The 22,609-nt window shown below is 37.2% G+C and overlaps 1 protein-coding gene across 1 annotated transcript in view; it reads left to right on the top strand.

The window, feature by feature from the left end:
* Positions 1-22,609, top strand: part of LOC143962680 (dynein axonemal heavy chain 3-like) — a 2,426,925-nt gene that overhangs the window by 302,816 nt on the left and 2,101,500 nt on the right. The window contains exon 7 of the mRNA XM_077472045.1: positions 19,796-19,934. Within this exon, the coding sequence (XP_077328171.1) occupies positions 19,796-19,934 (139 nt within the window). The remainder of the gene's footprint in view (positions 1-19,795; positions 19,935-22,609) is intronic.

Here is a 22,609-nt window from a genome sequence, read left to right as displayed (position 1 = left end):
TCTGGTGCAGCTGTGCATGGTAGCCAATCAGCTTCTAACTTCAACTTGTTCAAATAAGTTTGACAATAAAACCTGAAAGCTGATTGATTTCTGTGGATAGCTGAACCAGATTTTGTGTGAAAAGGAGATACGATATCCTTTGAACACCACTGTTTTATTAATTCTACTATTTGTTTATGTTTTTATACAAGTGTTTCACATATATAAAACAATGAATTGTATTAACCCAATATGATTTCTAAGTCACAACAGGTTAGTTAAAATGGACAAGCTATTTCTACATTTTTGTAAATATGTAAAAGAAGTCAGCAGAGTACTTAACTTAGTGGCTTGATGTAGGAGGGTACATGATTATGCTGAATACCCTAAATGATCTATTGAACAATGGTCCAAGATATTGGGATTAAGATTAAGATATTTCATTTCAATATTTGCATTCATGTTTTGATAAAAGAAGGGATGAAACATTACAATCAATATGTATACCAAAGCAAAGCAAGAACTGCAAGGGTATATACATATTCAATGTAAATAGCACAGAATGAAGCATTAGCTATAATGTTATAAATTATTAGGGCTATACAGGACATATGTATAATTTATTTTGTATAGCCCACAATATTAATGTTGAGTATAGTACAAAAATGATACATTATTGGTTGTGTACCAAAGGATTAGAACATATATAGATAAAGTACATTGAACAGAGGTTTAAAAGACGGGATGCAGAATTATATCAAAGCAGTAGGGATATGGGGAAAAGGGGGGTAAGATTTTGGAACATTTTGGAATATTACTGGATAGTGATACAGCCATGAGTTTAAGAAGCTACATTGATTTGCATGTACAATACTTGGAAGGAGCAGAGGAAATGTAAGGATGACCCAGATGTACCATACATGACCAGTTCTGTAGACATTAGAAGGAGGACATATGGGTGAGTAGTATTAACTCAGTGGTAGGCAACCTCAGCAGTCCAACTATGGTAAAACTAGAGACAAGCATTCAAATGCATGACTCCCTGAGGCAATGACATGATGGGATTTGCATTAACCCATCTCACTAGCCAATACTGCGGGAAGCCTACATTTTAGGATACAGTGGTCTGCTTACTTCTGTATTGACTGGTTTTTATACCATCCCAGATGACAGCTGTTGAAAGACAGCACATGGCATTTGGCACCTGGCTCTGAGGCTTGGAGTGTATTTCAACATGATGCCCTTTGTTATTTTAGCCCCTGACTCTGAAACAGTCTAAATCAAACCATGAACCTGGCCACTATGTACATGCCAGCAGCTTAACATATGGTAGATTTTTGTGATTAGGAATGAATGTTAGCAGCAGAACTTCAAATATATAACTTAGATACTACAAGAAAATATTGCCACACACTGCCCAGGCACACTGATGATCACAATTATATTAAAATAGTTTCACCTTTGTCCCCACCGATCAGAGAACCCCCTCTAACACATTTCACCCAATTTTGGGTGTAATCATAAAGGGAGGTTGTCCCATGGATAGCAACCAAGTTAAAGTAATTTTAATATAATTGTGATCATCAATGTGCTTGGACAGAGTACAGTTGGTGCCATTTTCTTGTAGTCCTGATTGAGCCTGACAAGCAAGTGCATACACTACTGTAACTGTAAAAATAAAATAAAAAAAGTAGTATGTGGCGCTACCTCCCCCAAAAATAACATTTACAATAAACTACAAAATGAAAAATAAACTAAATAGATAAATAGTGTAAACTATGCAATGTGCAAGCAATACAAACAGTGTGCAAAAAACCGCATAAAGTGCAATAATCAACACACATATAAATATAATGTGCAATATTCTCTTAAGTACAATCCGCAAATAAAGTGCAAAATGTATACAATATGTCCATATATCACAGCAATGTAGTGATCTTAATAAAATAATACTGTTCAGAATATAAAATCCCAAAAAGTGAGAATCCAAAACGTCCATGCAGTGAAAAATAGGTGTAGAAAACTCCAAACTGTGACAATCCACCGATAATTGACCCTTCAGTGCTCCACTTGTGCACCCCTCGTTTCCCCCAGCCTCTCACCTCTATAAAAGGCCACTAGGGGCCATATGAAGCTGTATCAACACTGGTAACAGTCCCAATCCTCCTTTGCTCCTCGTATGTCCAGCCCATCAGTAATACAAGTATCGTCAGTGGTATGCACATATGAGATAAGAAAAGGGGGGGCTCCAATGTGTAGTAAATTTAAAATATGCTTTAATAAAGTAAATCCCCATTTACAGTAGTAAAAATCATGCGTAAACAAACAGAAAACTTCCGGTCTCGGCAGCAATCGGAAGTGATGACAGTAACACCTGGCTCCCTCCTGACGCGTTGCGTCACATACACGTGACTTTATCAAAGTAGATTGGACACAAATCCTGCTTAAATCAGTGAATTGGACAAGGAGAGCAATGCGTCAGGGAGGAGCCAGGTGTTACTGTCGTCACTTCCGGGCGTAGCCGAGACCGGAAGTTTTCTGATTATTTACTCGCGATTTTTACTACTTAAATGTAAGTGTGGATTTACTTTATTAAAGCATATTTGAAATTTACTACACATTGGAGCCCCCCTTTTCTTATCTCATATGTGCATACCTCTGATGATACTTGTATTACTGACGGGCTGGACATACGAGGAGCAAAGGGGATTGGGACTGTTACCAGTGTTGATACAGCGTCATATGGCCCCTAGTGGCCTTTTATAGAGGTGAGAGGCTGAGGGAAACGAGGGATGCACAAGTGGAGCACTGAAGTGTCAATTATCGGTGGATTGTCACAGTTTGGAGTTTTCTACACCTATTTTTCACTGCATGGAAAACGAGGGATGCACAAGTAGAGCACTAAAGTGTCAATTATTGGTGGATTGTCACAGTTTGGAGTTTTCTACACCTATTTTTCACTGCATGGAAAACGAGGGATGCACAAGTAGAGCACTAAAGTGTCAATTATCGGTGGATTGTCACAGTTTGGAGTTTTCTACACCTATTTTTCACTGCATGGACGTTTTGGATTTTCACTTTTTGGGATTTTATATTCTGAACAGTATTTATTTTATTAAGATCACTACATTGCTGTGATATATGGACATATTGTATACATATTGCACTTTATTTGCGGATTGCACTTAAGAGAATATTGCACATTATATTTATATGTGTGTTGATTATTGCATTTTATGCGTTTTTTTTGCACATTAGCATTTTGCACATTGATTGTATTGTTTTCACATTTAATAGTTTGCACTATTTATCTATTTAATTAATTTTTCATTTTGTAGTTTATTGTAAATGTTATTTTTGGGGTGAGGTAGCGCCACATACTACTTTTTTTATATTTCTTTGATGGTGTTGAGATCACTATATATGTTGGCAGCTTCCTTTCGTTATTTTGAGCATTAGGGATTAATTAGAGACATTAGTTGGGGTTGTGCGTACTAGTACCCTTGTTTATATTTTAGACTACTGTTACTGTAGTTTATTCTTATTTCAGCACTGGACAGCTCCTCATTGGAATGGGCATTAGATATTAGAACAAACAAAAGTGCCCATTTCTTTTGTTGTATCTAATAGATAAAAACGCGGCTTTCAAGCTACCTCATTTGATCTAAAGATTAATCAAAAGCCACATGGTATATGACTCTTGTGGCATTGTGACTGCTTTGAATTTGTAAAGGTTAATAGAGATAAAAATGGGTGCTGCCATTGCTGATGTTCTTCTGGAAACACTAGGTACCTGGCTATTCCTTGTTTCAATACTTTAAGTCACTGATTAGAGCAAAGATGCAATTCCCAATTTACATAACTGTTCTGACCAGTTATTCAGAGAGGACTACTACCTACATATTTTTCTCATGGCAAGTTTCCTTTTAGGACTGCATGAAGTCAGGATAATTTGATAGACACTGTCTGCTGCATTTGCAGGGACATATGAGGGACAACCATTTCATTACACTAATAAGCGAAAAACAACCTGCATATGCAATGAACAAATATGCATGTGCCTGTGTTCGTCACAGACTTCATGCACTAACAATATTTTTAAGACTATAGTTTCCATTTGAGTAATGTTTTCATTCTGTATATAGAAATATGCATTTGGATTCACCACACCTATAGTGTATACTTGTGAAATGCCTTTTTCAGTTCGTTCCAAAAGTTAATTTTTTGATAGCTACAAGTATGCTTCACACTCTCATACTTTATTCCTATCTTTGTGTATAAAATTTGTATTTGCATAGTATGAGACAATTATTCAGTCAAGCAATATTATTCAATAGCTGTTATTTTACAGCAAAATGCTGATGGTAATTACTTGCATCTATCGGCTTGGAAAAGAGAATTTGTAATCCAGATAATGCTGATTTACAGTATTTGATTACCTAGCAGTCTCTTAAAGGGATTATGTGGTCTTAAAAGCTGATTGCTGCTACCATCAGTGATCAAGCCTGGAGAGTTTTGAAAGTGCAAGTGTGGCTGGAAGTATGGCTGGGAAGTATTATTATCTCTCATATGGCTTCTATCATATTCTGCAATGTTTAAGAGCAAAGATATGACTGTTTCCGCTGATGCTTAAAGAAAATCCACCTCTCTGACAAGTTTAAGTTTTCTTAAGTCTGGATAGTGTAATAATCAATTTAGCAAACATAAAAATAACATTAAAATGTTTTTTAAACCTACTGTACAATGTTCCATTTTACCTTTTACAATTTTTTTATTTTCATCTAACAATGATGTCAAGTGAGAAATCTTCTGATTGTGAAAACGTGGGGTATTTTATTAATTTGTTCATAGCTATCTTGTATACTGTAGCTATACATAAGCGTAACCACTTGCCGACTGCTGCATGCCGCTATGCATTGGCACAATGGCAGAGGTGGGCAAATGGGCGTATCTGTACATCCCCTTTAATTGGTGGGGCTAGCGGGCATGCCCACCGCGTACAGGGTGACTGTGACTGCGGGACCAGTGGACTCAATGTTTGCCAGTCTCCCAGTGATTGTGTTACAGAGCCGCAGAATGTGGATGTGCCTATGTAAACAAGGCATTTCCCCATTCTGCCTTGTGACATGACATAGATCGCTTCTCCCCGTCATCGTGAGCAGTGATCGCTGTCATGTGAGTTGAAGCCCATCCCCCCACAGTTAGAATCACTCCCTAGGACACACTTAACTCATTCATCGCCCCCTAGTGATTAACCTCTTCCCTACCAGTGTCATTTACACAGTAATCAGTGCATTTTTATAGCACTGATCACTGTATAAAGGACAATGGTCCCAAAATAGTGTCAAAAGTATCCAATGTGTCTGCCATAATGTCACAGTCCTGATAAAAATCGCAGATCGCCGCCATTACTAGTAAAAAAATGTATAAAAAAATGGCATAGAACTATCCCTTATTTTATAGACACTGTAACATTTGCGCAAACCAATCAACATATGGTTATTGCGATTTTTTTACAATGAATATGTAGAAGAATACATATCAGCCTAAACTGAGGAAACATTTTGTTTTTTTTTTTATATATATTTTTGGGGGATATTTATTATTTATTAATTATTTAATAATTTATTAAAAGAATTATTTTATCATTTATTAATTGTCACAGTTTTTTTGTTTATAGCACAAAAAATAAAAAACGGAGAGGTGATCAAATACCACCAAAAGAAAGCTCTATTTGTGGGGAAAAAAAGGACATAAATTTTGTTTAGGTGCAACATCGCATAACCGAGCAATTGTCCGTTAAAGCGACACAGTGCTGAATCGCAAAAAGTGCTCTGGTCAGGAAGGGGGTAGAATCTTCTTGTGCTGAAGCGGTTAAAATCAAATCTTGAACATGTCTCACTATTCACAAACAGCACTTAAACAGCTTTAGACAGCATAGATGGAAACTAAATTCTGTTTAAAAAAACAATGATTTCACTGCCCTGGTGACGGTATCACATTTCCTGGAAAGGTATAGTTGGGCTTTAATGAGTTGGGACAGAACAGGCAAGAGTGAAGGTACAGCCAGAACAATGGTGGACAACATTTTCCTTCAAACTGCCTATTTGCCAGGAGACAGACGTGGCATTCATTTTTGTAATAAGGCTTGTTAATTAATTAAAGAATATTCATATCGATTATCTACATAGGTCAGATACACTATAGCCGGAGAAAAGAAAGCATAAGTAACATAAAGCTTATAAACAAAACTGGCAACACATTTTTCAAATGTGGAATTGGTTCTATATACTAAACATTAAAACCAAACTTTAGCCAAACAGCTAAATGCATACTTGAAAAACATACATGCTAAATATTAAAATTTTGTTCAGCCAGTCTAAATTATAGGCACCACTACCACAGACATAGCGAGTTCAGTCACCTCCTTTTTTCCTCTTCAGTTAAGCAGTGTAGATTGGACACAGATCCTGCTTAAATCAGCTGATTGGACAAGAAGAGCATCACCACATTGCCACTCTGCTTTCCCTTCCTTTGAGCACTGTGCATTACATCTGAACTTTCATTGGCACACATGGTTGTTTATCCCTCTCTTAGCCCTTGTACACACGGTCGGAGAATCCATCAGAATGTGTCCTATCGGACCGTGTTGTCGGATAATCCGACTGTGTGGTATGCATCGGACTGATTCCGTCGGACCCAATTTTCCAACTTGTTGGATATATTTCCCGACCAACTGGTTTGATCAGACATACTCCGATCATGTGTAGAGAATTTTGATCGGACCAAGTGCCACGTATGCTCAGATCAAATTCCTACATCAAAGCTATTGGCTACTAGCCTGAACGTAGTCCCATCATAAAGAAATTACGTCATCACATTCTGAATGATTGGATTTTTCGACAACTTAGTCCGACCGTGTGTATGCAACAGTTTCGGACAAGATCCGACGGACAAAATCCAACGGATTTGGTTGTCGAAATCTCCGACTGTGTGTACAGGGGCTTATTTTTAGTCCTGCTGTACAGAGGATTGCATTCAATTAATAATGAATCACTAATAAATACATACATTGTTAAATGTGTTCAAAGATACCTAGCAGGGTTCTATAATAGCATCTTAAGGCAAAGTAATTCAATAACATTAGCTTATCAAGCCCATTATACCCCGACCAAATTATACAAACTAGGTTTACAGTATTATTCCTTCTTCTTCTGAGGCTGTGGTGAAACAGATGAGTTCTTTTGCAGCTTTTGCCCTTGTTATGCCCATACATTCTGGCTGAGAATAAACAACTTAATCTCAACTGCTATGAAACATCCTAATTTTTGCAATTGTTTTATTTTCTGAACAGGAGATTTTATTGGCCTGAAGTTGCAACAGCTGATTTCAATGAGATGCACGTGTGCTGTCATGTGATTTATGTGTTATAAATGTGCTTGTCGTTTTTGCAACTTCTGTGGTTTTGGCAAAGCACTTCTATAGTGTGAAACGTGTCAACCTACCTGCATTTCCTTTGCTTGTACCCATCCAGTGCTTTTAATATTTGTGCTTCAATAAAAACTTTACACTTTACTTTCTGTGTGGGTGTGCTGCTGATCCATGCTTCTCTGTTCCATGTTTTGCTGTGCTGGCAGGGCGTACACCACACCTCACAGAAGAAAAATTGGAGTGTTACCGATCTGTTTTTCTTTGAGTACTCAACAGTAATTGACAAAGGTGAGGATCATCTAGAAGCTGTAATGACACTGATGTTTTAGTGAAGCACAACTCACCCCTCTCTGGACCCAACTCTGTGACCAAGCTCTTGGTAGGCGGGGAAAACATGTCAGGGGGACATGGCCGAAGCAGCACTGACTGAGGCCACACACAGCCATAGCCACATCTGAAGCACTGGGTTAGTTTTGAGTGGCATGTTACCCCACGTCTGTGCAGTATATATATACATATATACATATATATATACATATATATATATATATATATATATATATATATATATATATATATATATATATATATATATAAACATTATTATTATTATTATTATCATAACAAGCAATAAAGTTTTATTCCTGACATATTTTGCTAAGAACTACTTTCAAACATAACAGGTAGTGAGGTTGCGCTGCCAAAACTGGAGAGTGCAAGTTCTGGTGTAGCTCTGCATTGAAACCAATCAGTTTCCAGGTTTTTTTTGTCAAAGCTTAATTGAACAAGCTGAAGTTAGAAGCTGATTGGTTACCCTGCACAGCTGCACCAGATTTTGCTTTCTTGAGTTTTAGTAAACCAATTCCATTATGTAGTAATAGTTAGTATGTCATCTATTGCAACCCATAAGTTCCCAATAGAATCTTTCTTTCAAGTTTCTAATTTGAGGCTTCATTCAATTGCATCCTTATTTTTTTTTATAGCTCTGGTGTGGATACAGAAATCATTATAATGTAACAACTAAATTAATTGGTAATTTGATCAGTTTGTATTGTTTACAATGCACTTGGCTTTTGAAATGTTAAAACATTGAGAAATATTATTTGCAACCTGAACATTAACTATTAAATCAGCTCTTCTATCTGATTTCATGTTTTAAAAAAATGTATAGCTCCCAATGTTGGAACCTGAGAAAGAGGGACACCTTAGTGATGGTGAAAAAAAAGTTGATGGGATTAAATCACGCAGAAAATTGATTCTGCACCTACTCCAAGTTTACACCACGCATGTATGTTGCAATCCTTGTACTTAGAAAAAAAACCTTCTCTGACATTGGCAGTCAGGGTAGTCCTGTGCATGTCTGTTTTTATGGTCGGCATAGTTTGTTAAGCAGCCTTAACACAATGCACATTAACATGCATTAAATCCACTGTCCTGGAGGTTCCCATCATCCTTTACAGGCATTGGTGACCAGTGAATGCCCCCACCCTCTTTAAAATGGTGGGAAGCATATGTTCCCATCCCCCTTGATAAAAGCATGGGGGTGGAAGTTTGAAATTGCTACAGAATTAATTCATGCATAAATTAGTAAAACATTTTTTAACCATGAACCTCATAAACATAACTTCAAACATAAATTATCACCCAGAAATGTGGGGATATTTCATAATAGAGAGAGATAGAGATAGAGTCTATTCTTTGTGCCTTCCCCTCCCCTTCACCTGTTGTACACCCCAGTAGCTGTAGACCTCACCTCATATCTGACCTCATCACCTCATCACCTCACACTGCACACTTTTAAATTTTAGTTGTGTGTGAGGTTGGAAAATTATTTTCTCTCCATGAACACAGCGAGGCAAGACTACTTAAAATGCTGCTTGCTGCTCCCATTCGCCAGTCAGAATGTGCACATTGCAGATGTTGTACTGCTCTCCTCTACTGTCCCTGCCAAACTTAGAATATTGGGAGGTAGGATAATGTGCCATATTTCATCCATCCTTCTCAGTGATGCAAGTTGCCATAGGCCTGCAGTGTAGCTTAACATGAGAGCTGTAAAAAAAAGAAGAAAAATCAGTTTGCCTCAAAACCAGACTATATTTTTTTGTTAAATGTCAACAACAGACACCTTTCGAACATAAGTCACTTAATATTTTCAGTATTTCAAAAGCCACCTTCTGGCTTTCCCTTTTACTTCAGACCTTTAATTTGTTGTTATCCCTTTATATAACGTACAGTTAAAAGTAGTTTCTGTAGCTAAGGGGTGTAACAAAGTAATTTTTGCTAAGTGAAAAATATCTATATAACTATCTAGAATGGCGTAGCAGGTATTAGTCTAGCATACAGATGGTTTCATACTTACTAAACAGTTTGAGAAATGCAAAATACACTGAAGTGCACAAGATGCTCAGAATGAGAAACATTCATTTGTTTTCAATTTAAAAATGACAATGCAGCTCAATTTGTGTTTTATTAATTGAACTGCAATAGACATGAGTCTAAATGAATAAAGGTCACCTGCTCTCAAGTTGTAAGCTAATAGAATGAAGTATAGAGTAAGGGAAGTAGACACTGTATATTTGTAAAATATAGGAAGTTTAGGAAGTATATTACATAGTTATATAATTAGCCAAGGTTTAAAAAAGACACACATCTATCTAAGTCCAACAATTCTAAAATAAATAAATACATAAACAGAATAAATAAATAGCAAACCTCCATATACAGATTCCTGTACCCACAGTTGATCCAGAGGAAGGTAAGAAGCCTATATAAAGGATGGTCCAATTTACTTTAGGGGAAAAAAAAACATTCCTTTCTAATTTCCCAGAAGACAGTCAGATATTCCCTGAATCTCTGGCATTATTACCTATAAATATTATTATCCAGTTACATTTTGTGCATTTAGGAATGCATTTTAAAGTACTTAATCTGTACTCTATGCCACCATATTGCTTGCCTACAACATGGTGGTAACTTAGGGATAGCTTATGATTACTAGATGTAACAAGGTCAGTTGGCATTGGGGAGCATCAAAGGATATCACTACAGTAGCACCAAACTTTCAACAACAGCAATTCATAAAAAAAAGTATGTAACACAAAAAGTGCAAGAATGCAAGAAAATCAGCTCCTAACTCCTCTACTGACATGTTTTGGAATCAATATCTATTCCTCACATCAAATAAAGTGATGTAAGACAAGGTAATTACAGACATATGGTTTGAAGACAAATTGGAAACAATGTTTGTAATGGTTTGATTTAATAAGGCACCATGAAACATAATCAGATGCTAATACATAGTCTAGTCAAGTATAGTCTAGGCCTAATGGATGGTTGTGTATATAGTATAATACACAATTATAAGTCTTTCAGGGTAACACAGTCTTAAAGATGTAATGCAAATATGTCTGCCATTGGTGATGTTCCACTGTAGGCAGGACATTATAGAAGTGCCTTGTGAGGGAGAATATGTGCTCTAGTGTCAGTTAGGCCAGCGGCTGGTATCATTGGAAGCATAAAAAATGTTTACATTTTGTCCTATCCATATGTTGGTAGCTAGGTTCGTTCATTGTAAATAACAAAGATAGCACTCAAACATTTAATAGTTTTTAAGGTGGTGTCTACTTTAAATTATTTCATTATTTCAAGGAATGTATTTTAAACTGGTATATTCAGTAAATACTAACTGACAGCCTAGTACATATGATGAGACTATCGGATGAATGATCATCATTTTTTTTGCATGTCTCATATCCAAAATTAAGAGGTTTCTCAAGTTATGAAAATTCTTGCATGGCATGGTCTTGGTCTTTCGTTTTTTTTCTGGCCAAATACTGTACAGATTAAACAAAGATTGTTTATTCTGGTATCGTACCAGAAAAAATGTCATCATTGTCTTTTTGGCTAATTTTGCATAAACTATCATGATATCAGTTTTTGAAAGCTGTATACTAACAATAAGATTATGATGATCACTTTAAAACTGGTATTTTTGGTCTGATTTTCTGATCTTGTGTACTAGGCTTAAGATCCCTGTACAGTCTTCTTTAAATTTACCATGTATGTAATGTGAATAAAAACCTAAACAATCCATTAAATATGCATCTACTTATGCATCTACTTATGCAGGCCCTTACAGTACATAATATTTGTACAATCTTTAAATCTATCATCAGAATGTATAGTGTATGGCCAGCTTAATCTATCATTAGATTTCACAATTATACACTATACATCCAAATTTTATGTGCTGAAAAGGATAAACACCATAGCTGCAAATGATGTAGATGGCAATATTCTCTAATAGCCAGCTGTTTGGATGGGAGAATGTTTGTATTGGCACTTATGATTATTCAAGTATACTAGCCTTTCTAGCATTGATTTCCTGTATTCCTGATAGAAAAAGTGAACTTGATGACATCTTAGTGGTACTTGGTACAGATTTGGAAAATCAGTATTTAACCACTTCAATAAAATACCCTTTTGCCCCTTCCTGCCCAGGACAATTTTGAGCTTTCAGTGCTGTCTCAATTTGAATGACAATCGCACGGTCATACAACACTGTACCCAAACTACATTTTTGTCATTTTGTTACCACAAATAGAGCTTTCGTTTGGTGGTATTTGATCACCTCTGTGTTTTTTATTTTTTGCTAAACAAATGAAAAAAAAATTTTTTAAATAAGTTTTTCTTTGTTTCTGTTATAAAATTCTGTTTTCTTCTTCACTGCTGGGCACTGATGGGCACTGACGGACACCTTTTCCCCCTGAAAATAGGGGGAAAACCCCGGGTATGTGTTATATGCCAATATTGTACCTCGGAGGGGAAGGAGGGGGATGAGCGCAGCCGGAATTCACCAAGCCATCATCTCCTGTTTACTTGGCTCTTACTCAGCTCTCACGTCACACAAACAGTCCCGCCTCCACTACCAGCGTGTTATAGGCATGTGCGTTTTATACGTCAATAAATACGGTAACTGAAGAAATGGAAAAAAAAGTAAATATAAGACTATAATATAATATGATATACATTCCTATCAATTTATTAATGCTAGCAGCATAAGGATTAAAAATAGTTACTATTGATTGAAGTGTGAAGTTCTGCTTTAAGCCATACAGAAACTATATTTAGCATTAGAGTTTATGTTTTTGCCATATGTGTTCATAATTTGAATTTGCTTCCAGAAAACTATGTATGTCTCTCCGTAAGGGGTAGTAGACTGGCTGTCATGCTAATTCTCTGGCTTACATACCAGAAGTCATTGGCACAGAACTCGTATGCAGATAAGGATTTCAACTTTTAAGCAGACTTTCTGTATATTTGTCTGTGCCTGAGAAAATACAGTATGTAAAGTTCTAGGACAGTAAAACAGCCTGGAAAGTATCCTTCTCAGAATGATGTAAATGGGTGCAACTTCCATTTCGCTCATGACAGCTTTTTTTTCTAATTTCACTTATAGATTCTTGGGATATTTTATGTGAACTTTCATATTGGAATATTTTTTTAATATAAAACTACGTACAAACAAATCTGTGGAAGTCCACATTCTTGTCTGTTTAGACAGTTGAAAAAATGAAGAACAAACGTACAAATTGTTGCTATAACCTTTGTAAGCCATACAATGGCCCTCTGTGGGCTTCTTTGAAGCTAGTTTCATTTTGTGACTGAATTCCTTTACTTCGGGGCCCTGCCACCTGCCTTCTCTGTGTCCAATGAGAGAGACTCAATGAAAAGCTGTTTTCATTTGACATGGGAATGGATTGTACAACTTGGCCTTTAAGCCAGGAACTTTCTATCTCTAGTAACAAGCGGAGTCTAGTTTCAAAGAGGCACGCAGAAGGGTTTTGTGGCTAACAAGGGTAATACTATGTATTCTTCATATGTCTGCTCCTAGACAGGACTTTTACTTTTAAAAGTTTAATAAGGCTAACAGATTTGGTTTAACAGTTTAAGTGTATCTAAACCCAAAAACTGATATATTGCTACTTGCCAGACTCCTTATATGTGATGACTGCATTTGTTTTATTTTTTATTTATTTATTTTACTTTCACCTGCTAGTCCTGACAGTAGCACACTTCCTATCCTAGGACATCAACACTCACCGCACTGTATCTATAGCATAGCAGCATTGTTACCCCCATTGCTCATTGGAACTCAATCTGCCAAGCTTCCACTTCAAAAGATAAAACTAGATACATGTAGGTACTTTTTGGTGTCTGCTTTTTACTTTTTAGGTCAGAAAGTATTGTACTCCTTATTTAACATTTCATTTTAAACCTTTTTTTATTATTATTTTGGCTTGATAACACATGGTAGCTGAGCTGCAATGAATTTCTCTCATTGGATATAAACAGCCTACTTACAAAAACATATAGTTTCCATTAATCTTATGGAGCTGGATCCATAAAGAGGCCTGGAGGCTAGTTAAAAAGCACAGTTACCTGGAATCTGTCATTCATTGTTGTGTTATTTCCCCAGCTATAGATTAGTGTGAAACATTCAATGGACATAAGTAACATTTGTGCTTTAGCGCATCAAATGGAAATCTATAAACTGTAAAAGCCACATTTTATCTTAAACAGGCTTCCTTGCTCACTGACCAGGCATACCTGTAAGCATTCACAGTGAATGATTTAAACATAATGGACCTCATTTATCAAGCACCTGAAAAAATGTCTGGTTGTAATATAGACAGCAATTAATTTGATTTAGAGCCCTTTTCCACCTATGTGTATGTAGTAAATACATAAATATAGAGGAATGACTGCAGAAAAAAAAAAAGGTGTCTGTCCCTTTTTTGTACCTGTTTATATGTTTTTAATCTTTTCTTCATATTGAAAACACTGTCCTCCTGAACCTTATTCATACTCGTAATGTATTTAAAAGTTTCATTCATGGCCACCCTTTCCCTTCCTTCCTCAACACTACATATTTTATATGTTTTATGTTTTTTTTCCTTGGAACTGTCGCCATTTTTTGTTGCCTGTCTCTGGATTAATTCTTTCTTACCAAAAAAGGTTGCAAGTGAGGTCTTCAGAACTTGGCACAGTATTCTAAATGAGGTCTAACTAAAGATCTATAAATCGTGATCTCCTTCTGCCTGCTGGTGATCCCTCTAATGATGTATCCCTTAAAGTAGAACTATAGGCAAACTTATTTTTTTCCATTCTGGATAGAGCAAGGGAGGGTTTTGCCATCTGTGTCCCATTGCAGAGATTTCCCTTTACTACCATTGCCAAACAGGAAGTGAGGGGAAATCCTTGGAAATTAAGGGAATTCCTTGGGGACCCCCAGGTCCTATCTTATTGGAAGATGTCCCCTCTATTATATTTCTGGGGACAACCCAAAATGTGGGATTTTCTTTATTTTCACTTTGAATGATAACAGGACAAATAGAGAGGGGGGATCTCCTTAATGGGGGCACAGACAATAAAAACTGACAGGGGTTCTAATACCGCTTGATCCAAAAATAAAAATAAATATTTTTTCTTTAGTTATACTTTAATTCTGTTTGCTTTCCCAACTGTTTGGAAACTGCTCATTTCACAATGATCTGAAATAACCACCCCCATTTTTTTTTCTTCTGCCCAACACTGTACCCCCAATATTGCACTGTATCAGAGGATTCTTTATGCCTAAATGCATTATTTTGCATTGGAAATGTTGAACTGCAGTTTTTAAAAAACAAAAGAATGTCTTAAGAGAATTTTTTTTTTATATAATATCTGAAAAGAATGCAATCTAACATGCACAGTTAAAAATTCATACAGCAATCCATCTAGTAAACATGTGTTACATGCTTAACACTGCCTGCATTTTCATTAGTCCATTTGTGTAACAACGCACATTTGTAATGCATGTTAGTGTGATTTATCATGTATGCGTTCTTTTTAAAGATTTCTGCAAATTGGGGAAGAAACTTTTAAAAGTAAAAGCTTCTATTTTTAGAGCACACAAGTTGATTTTGGCAAATGGAAAAATATAAGCTTTCCTCAAGTATCCTTAGATTGACACAAAATTATATTCTTATGCCCCCTACAGACGATTGGATTTTCCGACAACAAATGTTGGATGTGAGCTTGTTGGCCGTGTGTATGCTCCATCGAAAATTTGTTTCCGCCAGTAAATGTTGGCTAGCAGGTTCTCAAATTTTCGGCCAAAAAAGCATTGTTGTCGGAATTTCTGATCGTCTGTACACAAGTCCGATGCACAAAAGTTCACGCATGCTCGGAATCAAGCAGAAGGAGCCGCACTGGCTATTGAACTTCCTTTTTCTCGGCTTGTCATATGTCTTGTACGTCACCACGTTCCCACGTCCGTAATTGTTGGCCAAAATTTGTGTGACCGTGTGTATGCAAGATGTGTTGGAGCCAACAACATTTGAACAAAAATCCACGGTTTTGTTGTCGTAAAGTCCGATCATGTGTGCGTGAGGCATTAGTCTCCAAAAGGAATCCATACACATCCAGGTGAGGTCATGTGCACTGCTCTATGCACACTTTTACAAATGACATAGTCCCTGTTCAATCTCGGCACTGATCAAGACAGGAAGTAAGGTCACAGCAGCAAAACAAGGGTTTTGAAGAGTTGGAGGAAGCTGAGGGAAATGGAAGGTATTTATTTCAATTACGACCACATACATTTATTTCCTTTAATAAGAGTTTAATGTCCTCACTCTTAACCTAACCTTTAAAATATTGCTGTGCTTTTTAATCTTCTCTTAAAAGAGTTCCATGGTCACAGCATAGATTTCCATTTTATAATATCAACATTGTATTAGCACTAAAAAAAAACATAGTTATTTTTAACAATCCAATATAAGCTTGTTTCTCTGCATGTTTTGCAGGTTTCTCTTTACTTTCAATTTTTAAGGACTACACATCCCATAATACCTTGCTGGCCATAATCAGTTATTCCTGTACCGATTCTACCCCCTGAAATATCATGATTTAATTTTTTTTACCATAAATACACTTTAACACTTAGTGGCAGCAATATGGTGACTATATGGAGCTGACGATCATAGGAAATAAACATAGTATACACAGTCTAGGGGTTATTTGGGATGGCTGTGCGAATGCTCAGACATTCACAGAACAAATTTGTGAAAATATTTAAGCTGTCACAGGAACAGGAGGTGAGAGGAAATCATCCAACTGGGAAATCTGTTCAGGTGGTAACTGTCAGGGATTGGATATCCCTTCACTTTGACCTTCACTCTTCTCCTGGATCCATACTTAAACATTGTTTGTGCAGGAAATTATCAGTGCTTAGTTGCCAGCTTTGACAACTGATGCTCACAAGTCACGTTATACGTTTCTTTTGTCTAGAGATTGTTCTGTATGTTACATTTCTTCTGTAGTAAAATGCATAGATGGGAATATCAAACTGATTAGGACACCTACATAGATCGTATTTAATACACATTTTAGCTAAAGTTGCAGTTTGCTCTGATCTATTAAACCCAAAAGCAAACCTGTATAATATTTCGGCTTACCAATTCTTTGATGTGATGGCTGCATTCATTTTCTTTTTTAGGCTTTCTTTCCTTTATTTTCACCCAGTGATCTGGCCAGTAAGTCTGTTGTTTTTCAACAGAACAATTTGTCCTGTCAATGTGCGGCTGAGACAGACCATTTACCACTGACGGGGTTATTACAATGATCAGATTTTATTTATTTATTTATGTAAAACATTTATCCCAAAAGGAAAAACAACTATTTGCTGTACCTGCTTATAAAGAATTAGCTGGGGTTTGGCTTCGATTTGTTAGTGTATCTACATCTGCTAGTGCATCTAGCACTCTCCTGCCCCAAGATTAACAGTGCTACTGTTTGAAGTTGCCCCTTTGCTCCTTCATCCAGACTGGGGGCACTATAGAATAGGAGGTGTGTTATTAGCCAGATCACCAGGTGAAAACAGAGGGAAAAAGCCTTTAAAAAAGCTAATTTAGCAACCATATCCAATGATTGTTAAGCTTTAATGTATCACACTTTTAGTTTTGGATGTAATACCACTTTATAGCTACTAATCCACTATTCTTTTTTACAACCAGCATACAAACTTTCTAGGTAAATGTAATAATGCAGAGTTATTTTTCCTCCATGCCATAAACAATTGGCCATTGTCTTTCACGGATCCATGATTTTCCTGATACTGTAAGATTTTGAGATTTAGTTGTTTAATTGGACAGGGCGGTGCTTTTATAAACATTTTTAGAATGGGTATCTCTAGCATAGCAGGGATAGATACTTGGGGCTCTTAGACCTGCATAATCATTTTTTCCAAGAATCACAAGATCTAAGAAATCTGGTTACTGGTAAACATACAAAATTGAATCAAGCTAATGTGGTTATTTCTAGGCTAAACAAGATTAATGAAGCTCAAGAATTGCATGACTTTGGCACTCTTTGCGATTTCAATAGAGCCAGTGGCAGAGGCCCTTAGGACCTCGCCGAATATTCAGGGACTTCGGATTGGGGGGCTGGAGGAGAGGATAGCCCTGTAGGCGGATGATATGTTGCTGTTCCTAGAATCTCATTGGTTTCTATGCAGAAGTGAGCCTGATTTTGAACTTTCCAACTTTAGTAAATAAACCCCACTGTGTACTTAAAAGTGGGGTATGCCTGTAGTGTAAGAAAAACTTGAGTCAGTTTTTTACAAGTCCTTTATTATGACTAATGTCCCCGTGGTAGCTCCAATGTCAATAACGATGTCTTCGGCCACCGACCCTCTGAAAATAAAATAAACACTCCTCTGATGCTGGCTTCCACCATTCTGTTAGCTCTAGTGTCTGACAGTTTTTATATAACTATGGGCATGGCCATCAGGTGAAATCAACTGGAGACCTCACCTCCTTGAGATTTCACCTCCCCACCATGATGGGCCCATGATGTCACGGGGGGATGGGGTCTGCAAATGACATTTCCAGATGGCCCCCCCACAAAGTTTTATAAGAACTGTCAGATACAGGAGCTGACAGAACGATGGAAGCCATTTTTGGAGGAGCGTTTTTTCTATTTTCAGTGGGGCAGCGGCAGAAGACATCAAGATTGACGTTGAAGCTAATGTCCCACAGGGACATTAGTAATTGACTGACACATGTCTTACATTACACTGTTTTTTCTTTGGATGAATGGGTAGTGGTACTATGTACCTCATACTCATTCACGTAGAGGGAGACAGGATCTGGGGACCCCTTCTTAAAGGGGCATCCAGATTCCGATAAGCCCCCTGCCTGCACACGCCCGCAGCCCAAGGTTGTGGGGCAAAGGCCCTTGTCCCCATCAACACGGGGACAAGGTGCTTTGGGTTGGCCCCAAAGCACATCCCACGTTGAGGACATGTTTCCTGATATGGTTAAGGAGGGGGGGGCTTTCGCTTGACCTGCCAGGCTACATGGTCAGATAAATAAGGGTCTGGTATGGCTATTGGGGGATCCAATGTCATTTTTTATCTGGCATGGGGTTCCCCTCAAAATCCATACCAGACCCCAAGGGCCTAGTATGAATTTTGGGGAGGATCTCATCTCATTTTTTTATTTTCTCAAAATCGGATCAAAATCGGACCACGTTCATTAAAGTCACATAGAAGTCGGATCAATGTCAGTCAGCAGTTGCAGGGTAAAGTCAAATCGACAGTCACACGACTTTCATGTTGCACTAGTCTATACCGGGCCTTAGCATGGCTTTGGAAGAACATACACCAGCAGGTGATTACTGTGAATTATGTTTGTGTTGTGATATCCTGTTTTATAACCATCTCCAAAGGTTACCCATATTTACACGCAAAATAGAAAAAAAAAAGTCTTATAGCTCAAATTACACTTGTGTCCTTCCTTCAGTCTTTCTATAAAATGTTTCCTTCTCCCTGTTTTACTTTAAAAAATAAAACTGCAGCAGTTTGTGCTGTAAACACTTTATTGTACTGTCAGAGAAAAAGACACTGCGCCTTTCATTAGCATAAGTCCTCTAAAAGGATTTTAATGATTATATTATGCAAATTCTGTTTAAGTTTCAACTTGTTGATATTGCAAAATTGAACCTAATTGACAGCAGGGTGAAGAAATAATTAGTTTAATTTAGAATGGCTGAAATTGAGGCATCACTTACTGTGTGGAACATTAATCAAGGGAATAGTAAGTTTGTCTGTTGTCACAGGCTTAACTGTATTGTTCAGGATACCTGTTATTACTGGCTCATTGTTGGCATATCATAGCAGAAGGTTGTGACAGTGTGCAAATCCTGTCATCTTTTTTTTTTTTTTATACTAGGGTGTCACATATACAGTACATTGGAAAGACAGAAAGAAATCTTGTCTATTCATATCTGCTGAAGGAACAGGAAAGCTTTTGAAATGTTCTCACACTGCATTTTCATTCTGCAGATATTACAGGCTTATTGAAGAATCCATCGACCCTTGTATGGTGTCTCCACTTAGTGCAGAATGGCTTCAGGGAATCTATTCATACATACCAGCAGAACTTTGCAAGGTGTGGAGCAAATCCCTTCAGGATTTAACAAAGGTATGTATAGATTTGTGTCATGCTTTGCAAGCAGCTCTCATTGCTATTAATACATGAATATTTGACAAGTACAGTGGAGGAATTATTCTTGTGCATACTACCCTCTAGATATAAAATAAGCCGTTCTGCAAAACAGATGATTTGTTCTGAAAAATATACAGCATAGAAAAATGTGTCAGTAGTAAAAGCAAAATACTCCGGTGCTTAAGTTAGTTTTGTACCTTGGTAGAACATCTGGAAAAAAAAAAAACACAAGGGCAATTTGGAAGTTAAAATGTCTTGTTAAATTATAATCAGAATAGCATTTGTTAATTCACATAAAGAGAAGAAAATATACTATCCTATGTACCAGTGTAGGATTTATTTAAACAACAGATCCTATCTTGTTTATAAAAAGCAGTGACATTGTATTAATCCTTTTTGTTAAAATCATTAAAAGTTGGAAACGCCATGATCCAGAAAACACAACTAATTTACTGCCAGTGAACAGTGCAAAACAGCAATACACAAACCCATTTCCTTGAATGCAATGCTTTTGAGATATGTATTACCCTATGATCCATTAGATACAATCTACCTATCTATGAGATCATACAATCTGCACACTTTCCTGACATGTTTCCTGTATTTACATCCACTTCTTCACAGTAATGTTCACATATCTTAGCGAATTTGATTAATGTGATCGAAAAACAGGTCAATTGTCCAAATTTTAATGTCCCGCACCTTCTTTATAAGCATGGGGCATCACATATTGTTCTAGACAATGATTTACTATAATATTCCCCATGTTATATATTTAAAACCCCTGCTTTTCATTGATATTACTGCAAAGATGTTTATATATTACCTAGAGCTAAAGTAGGAAATAGATAAAGATGCAACAATGGAGCAGTTGAAAAATATCCCCTAAATATAACTTACAGCTAAACTGGTAACATGAAGCTAATGTAATTTTAGAAAAACATCAAAATCTTCTCTAAAAAAACAAAACAAAAAAAAACAAATTGATCTATGTAACCACTGCTTCTTTTCAGCCAATCTGTTCTCAGATGTAGATGCTGCATTTGTTTTTTCTTTTATCTTCACCCGGTGATCTTGCCAGCAACAAAGTTCCAGTTTAAGTATGACAAGGCTTGCCTTACTGTGTCAGGACAACTGGACAATAGAAACACATTGGGAATACAGGACATTGCTTATCTGCTCTTCTCCATACACATAGGGGGGGGGGGGGGGGGGGGTTCCGAAGTCCCTTAAGAGGAGCTCCAGGCTCCTTCCAAAAAATTTAAAGTAAGCAGCTACAAATACTGTAGCTGCTGACTTTTAATATAAGGGCAAATATAAGGGCGCTCACCTGTCCATGGATCCCATGATGTTGACACTGAAAGCTGATTCTTCAATCAGCTTTGGGTTCAGGCGCCAGCATCTGTAGTAAGGGAAGCAGGAAGTGAAGCCTTGCGGCTTCACAGCCTGTTTCCAACTGTATTTGCGCTTTCTGAATGGTCGTGCTGTCTTCTGGTACCTGTGTCCCAGGAGGCAACGGTGAGGAGGAGGAGAGGCCAGAAATGTCATAGATCGGTGATCTTATGCAGAAGGGGGAGTGGGTACCTGTCAAAACCAGGTACTCGCTGCCCCTTAAAAAGTGCCAAATGTGGCAGTGGAGGGTGCAAACAAGCAAATCTTCCCCTTTTGGGTGGAGCTCCGCTTTAAAATGTTAACTGAAAACAAACTGCAGAGGTATAATGCACAGGAAGTTATAAGCTCACACATTTTCAGGCAAAAATCAGAAGGTATGTTTTGTCCTTATCAAACAGATATCAAACCAAAATGCATTCAATGGTGCATTTAACAGACCAAAAGAGAACAAATAAGAGCTTCATTGTTCTGGTTTACATACCCTGTAATGCAATGCACAGCCATGCTTTCTCAGCTCAAGCATAGGAAGTGTGATCTCTGTAACATATGAAATTGTAGCAAGATAGCACAAGCTCAGTAATGTTGGAAAACAGTTACCTTGAAGATCATGGAGAAGTGTTTTCCAAAACTGTGAGGATCTTGGCAACAGTAAACATCCAGATAGATCAAACGATCATAATATGAACCACTTCTACAATATATGGATGGATCAGAGCTGGGTTAAGCAACCTTAAAGTGGTAGAGATCTACCTGAACAAAATTTGATTTAAACTTCTAATTGATGTACTACCATGTCGCAATCGTGTGTGTATTGCATGGCAATCATGGGTTTAAATCAGGTGGTAAGAAGGCAACATATTTCTTTCTTACCACCTGTCAAATACAATTGGGCTGCTTTTTAGGGAAGCAGCAGTGCCTGCCTGCTGCACTTTTGAATCATTTCATTCAACAGCAGCACTCTTAGGGCTCATTCACACCTAAAGTTGTGGGGTGGTAAAACCCTGCAGTTGAGTTGCGGTTTTACTGCTCCAAATCCCTACCCCCTTTAGCTCCTGAGGCAGCAGCCAAAGGTGTACAGATGCCACAGCAGGAATTAAGCCTTCTGTTGCTTTTGGTGGGTGCTAAAAGAAGCACCATTGTTAATAGGCCTAATGTGTAGTTGTACTGAACCACCTTTAGTTACCTTGATGTTGAACTTTTGTAATTATTGTAAATTTTTTGGCATGGTTTCTGTAATCATACCCATAGGCCAATCATAT

This window comes from Lithobates pipiens, unplaced genomic scaffold, assembly GCF_037356315.1.
Source record: "Lithobates pipiens isolate NorthernLeopardFrog02 unplaced genomic scaffold, aLitPip1_a1.2 Scaffold_8, whole genome shotgun sequence".
In the NCBI taxonomy this organism is placed as follows: Eukaryota; Metazoa; Chordata; class Amphibia; order Anura; family Ranidae; genus Lithobates; species Lithobates pipiens.
This window is presented reverse-complemented; position numbering and strand designations above follow the sequence as displayed.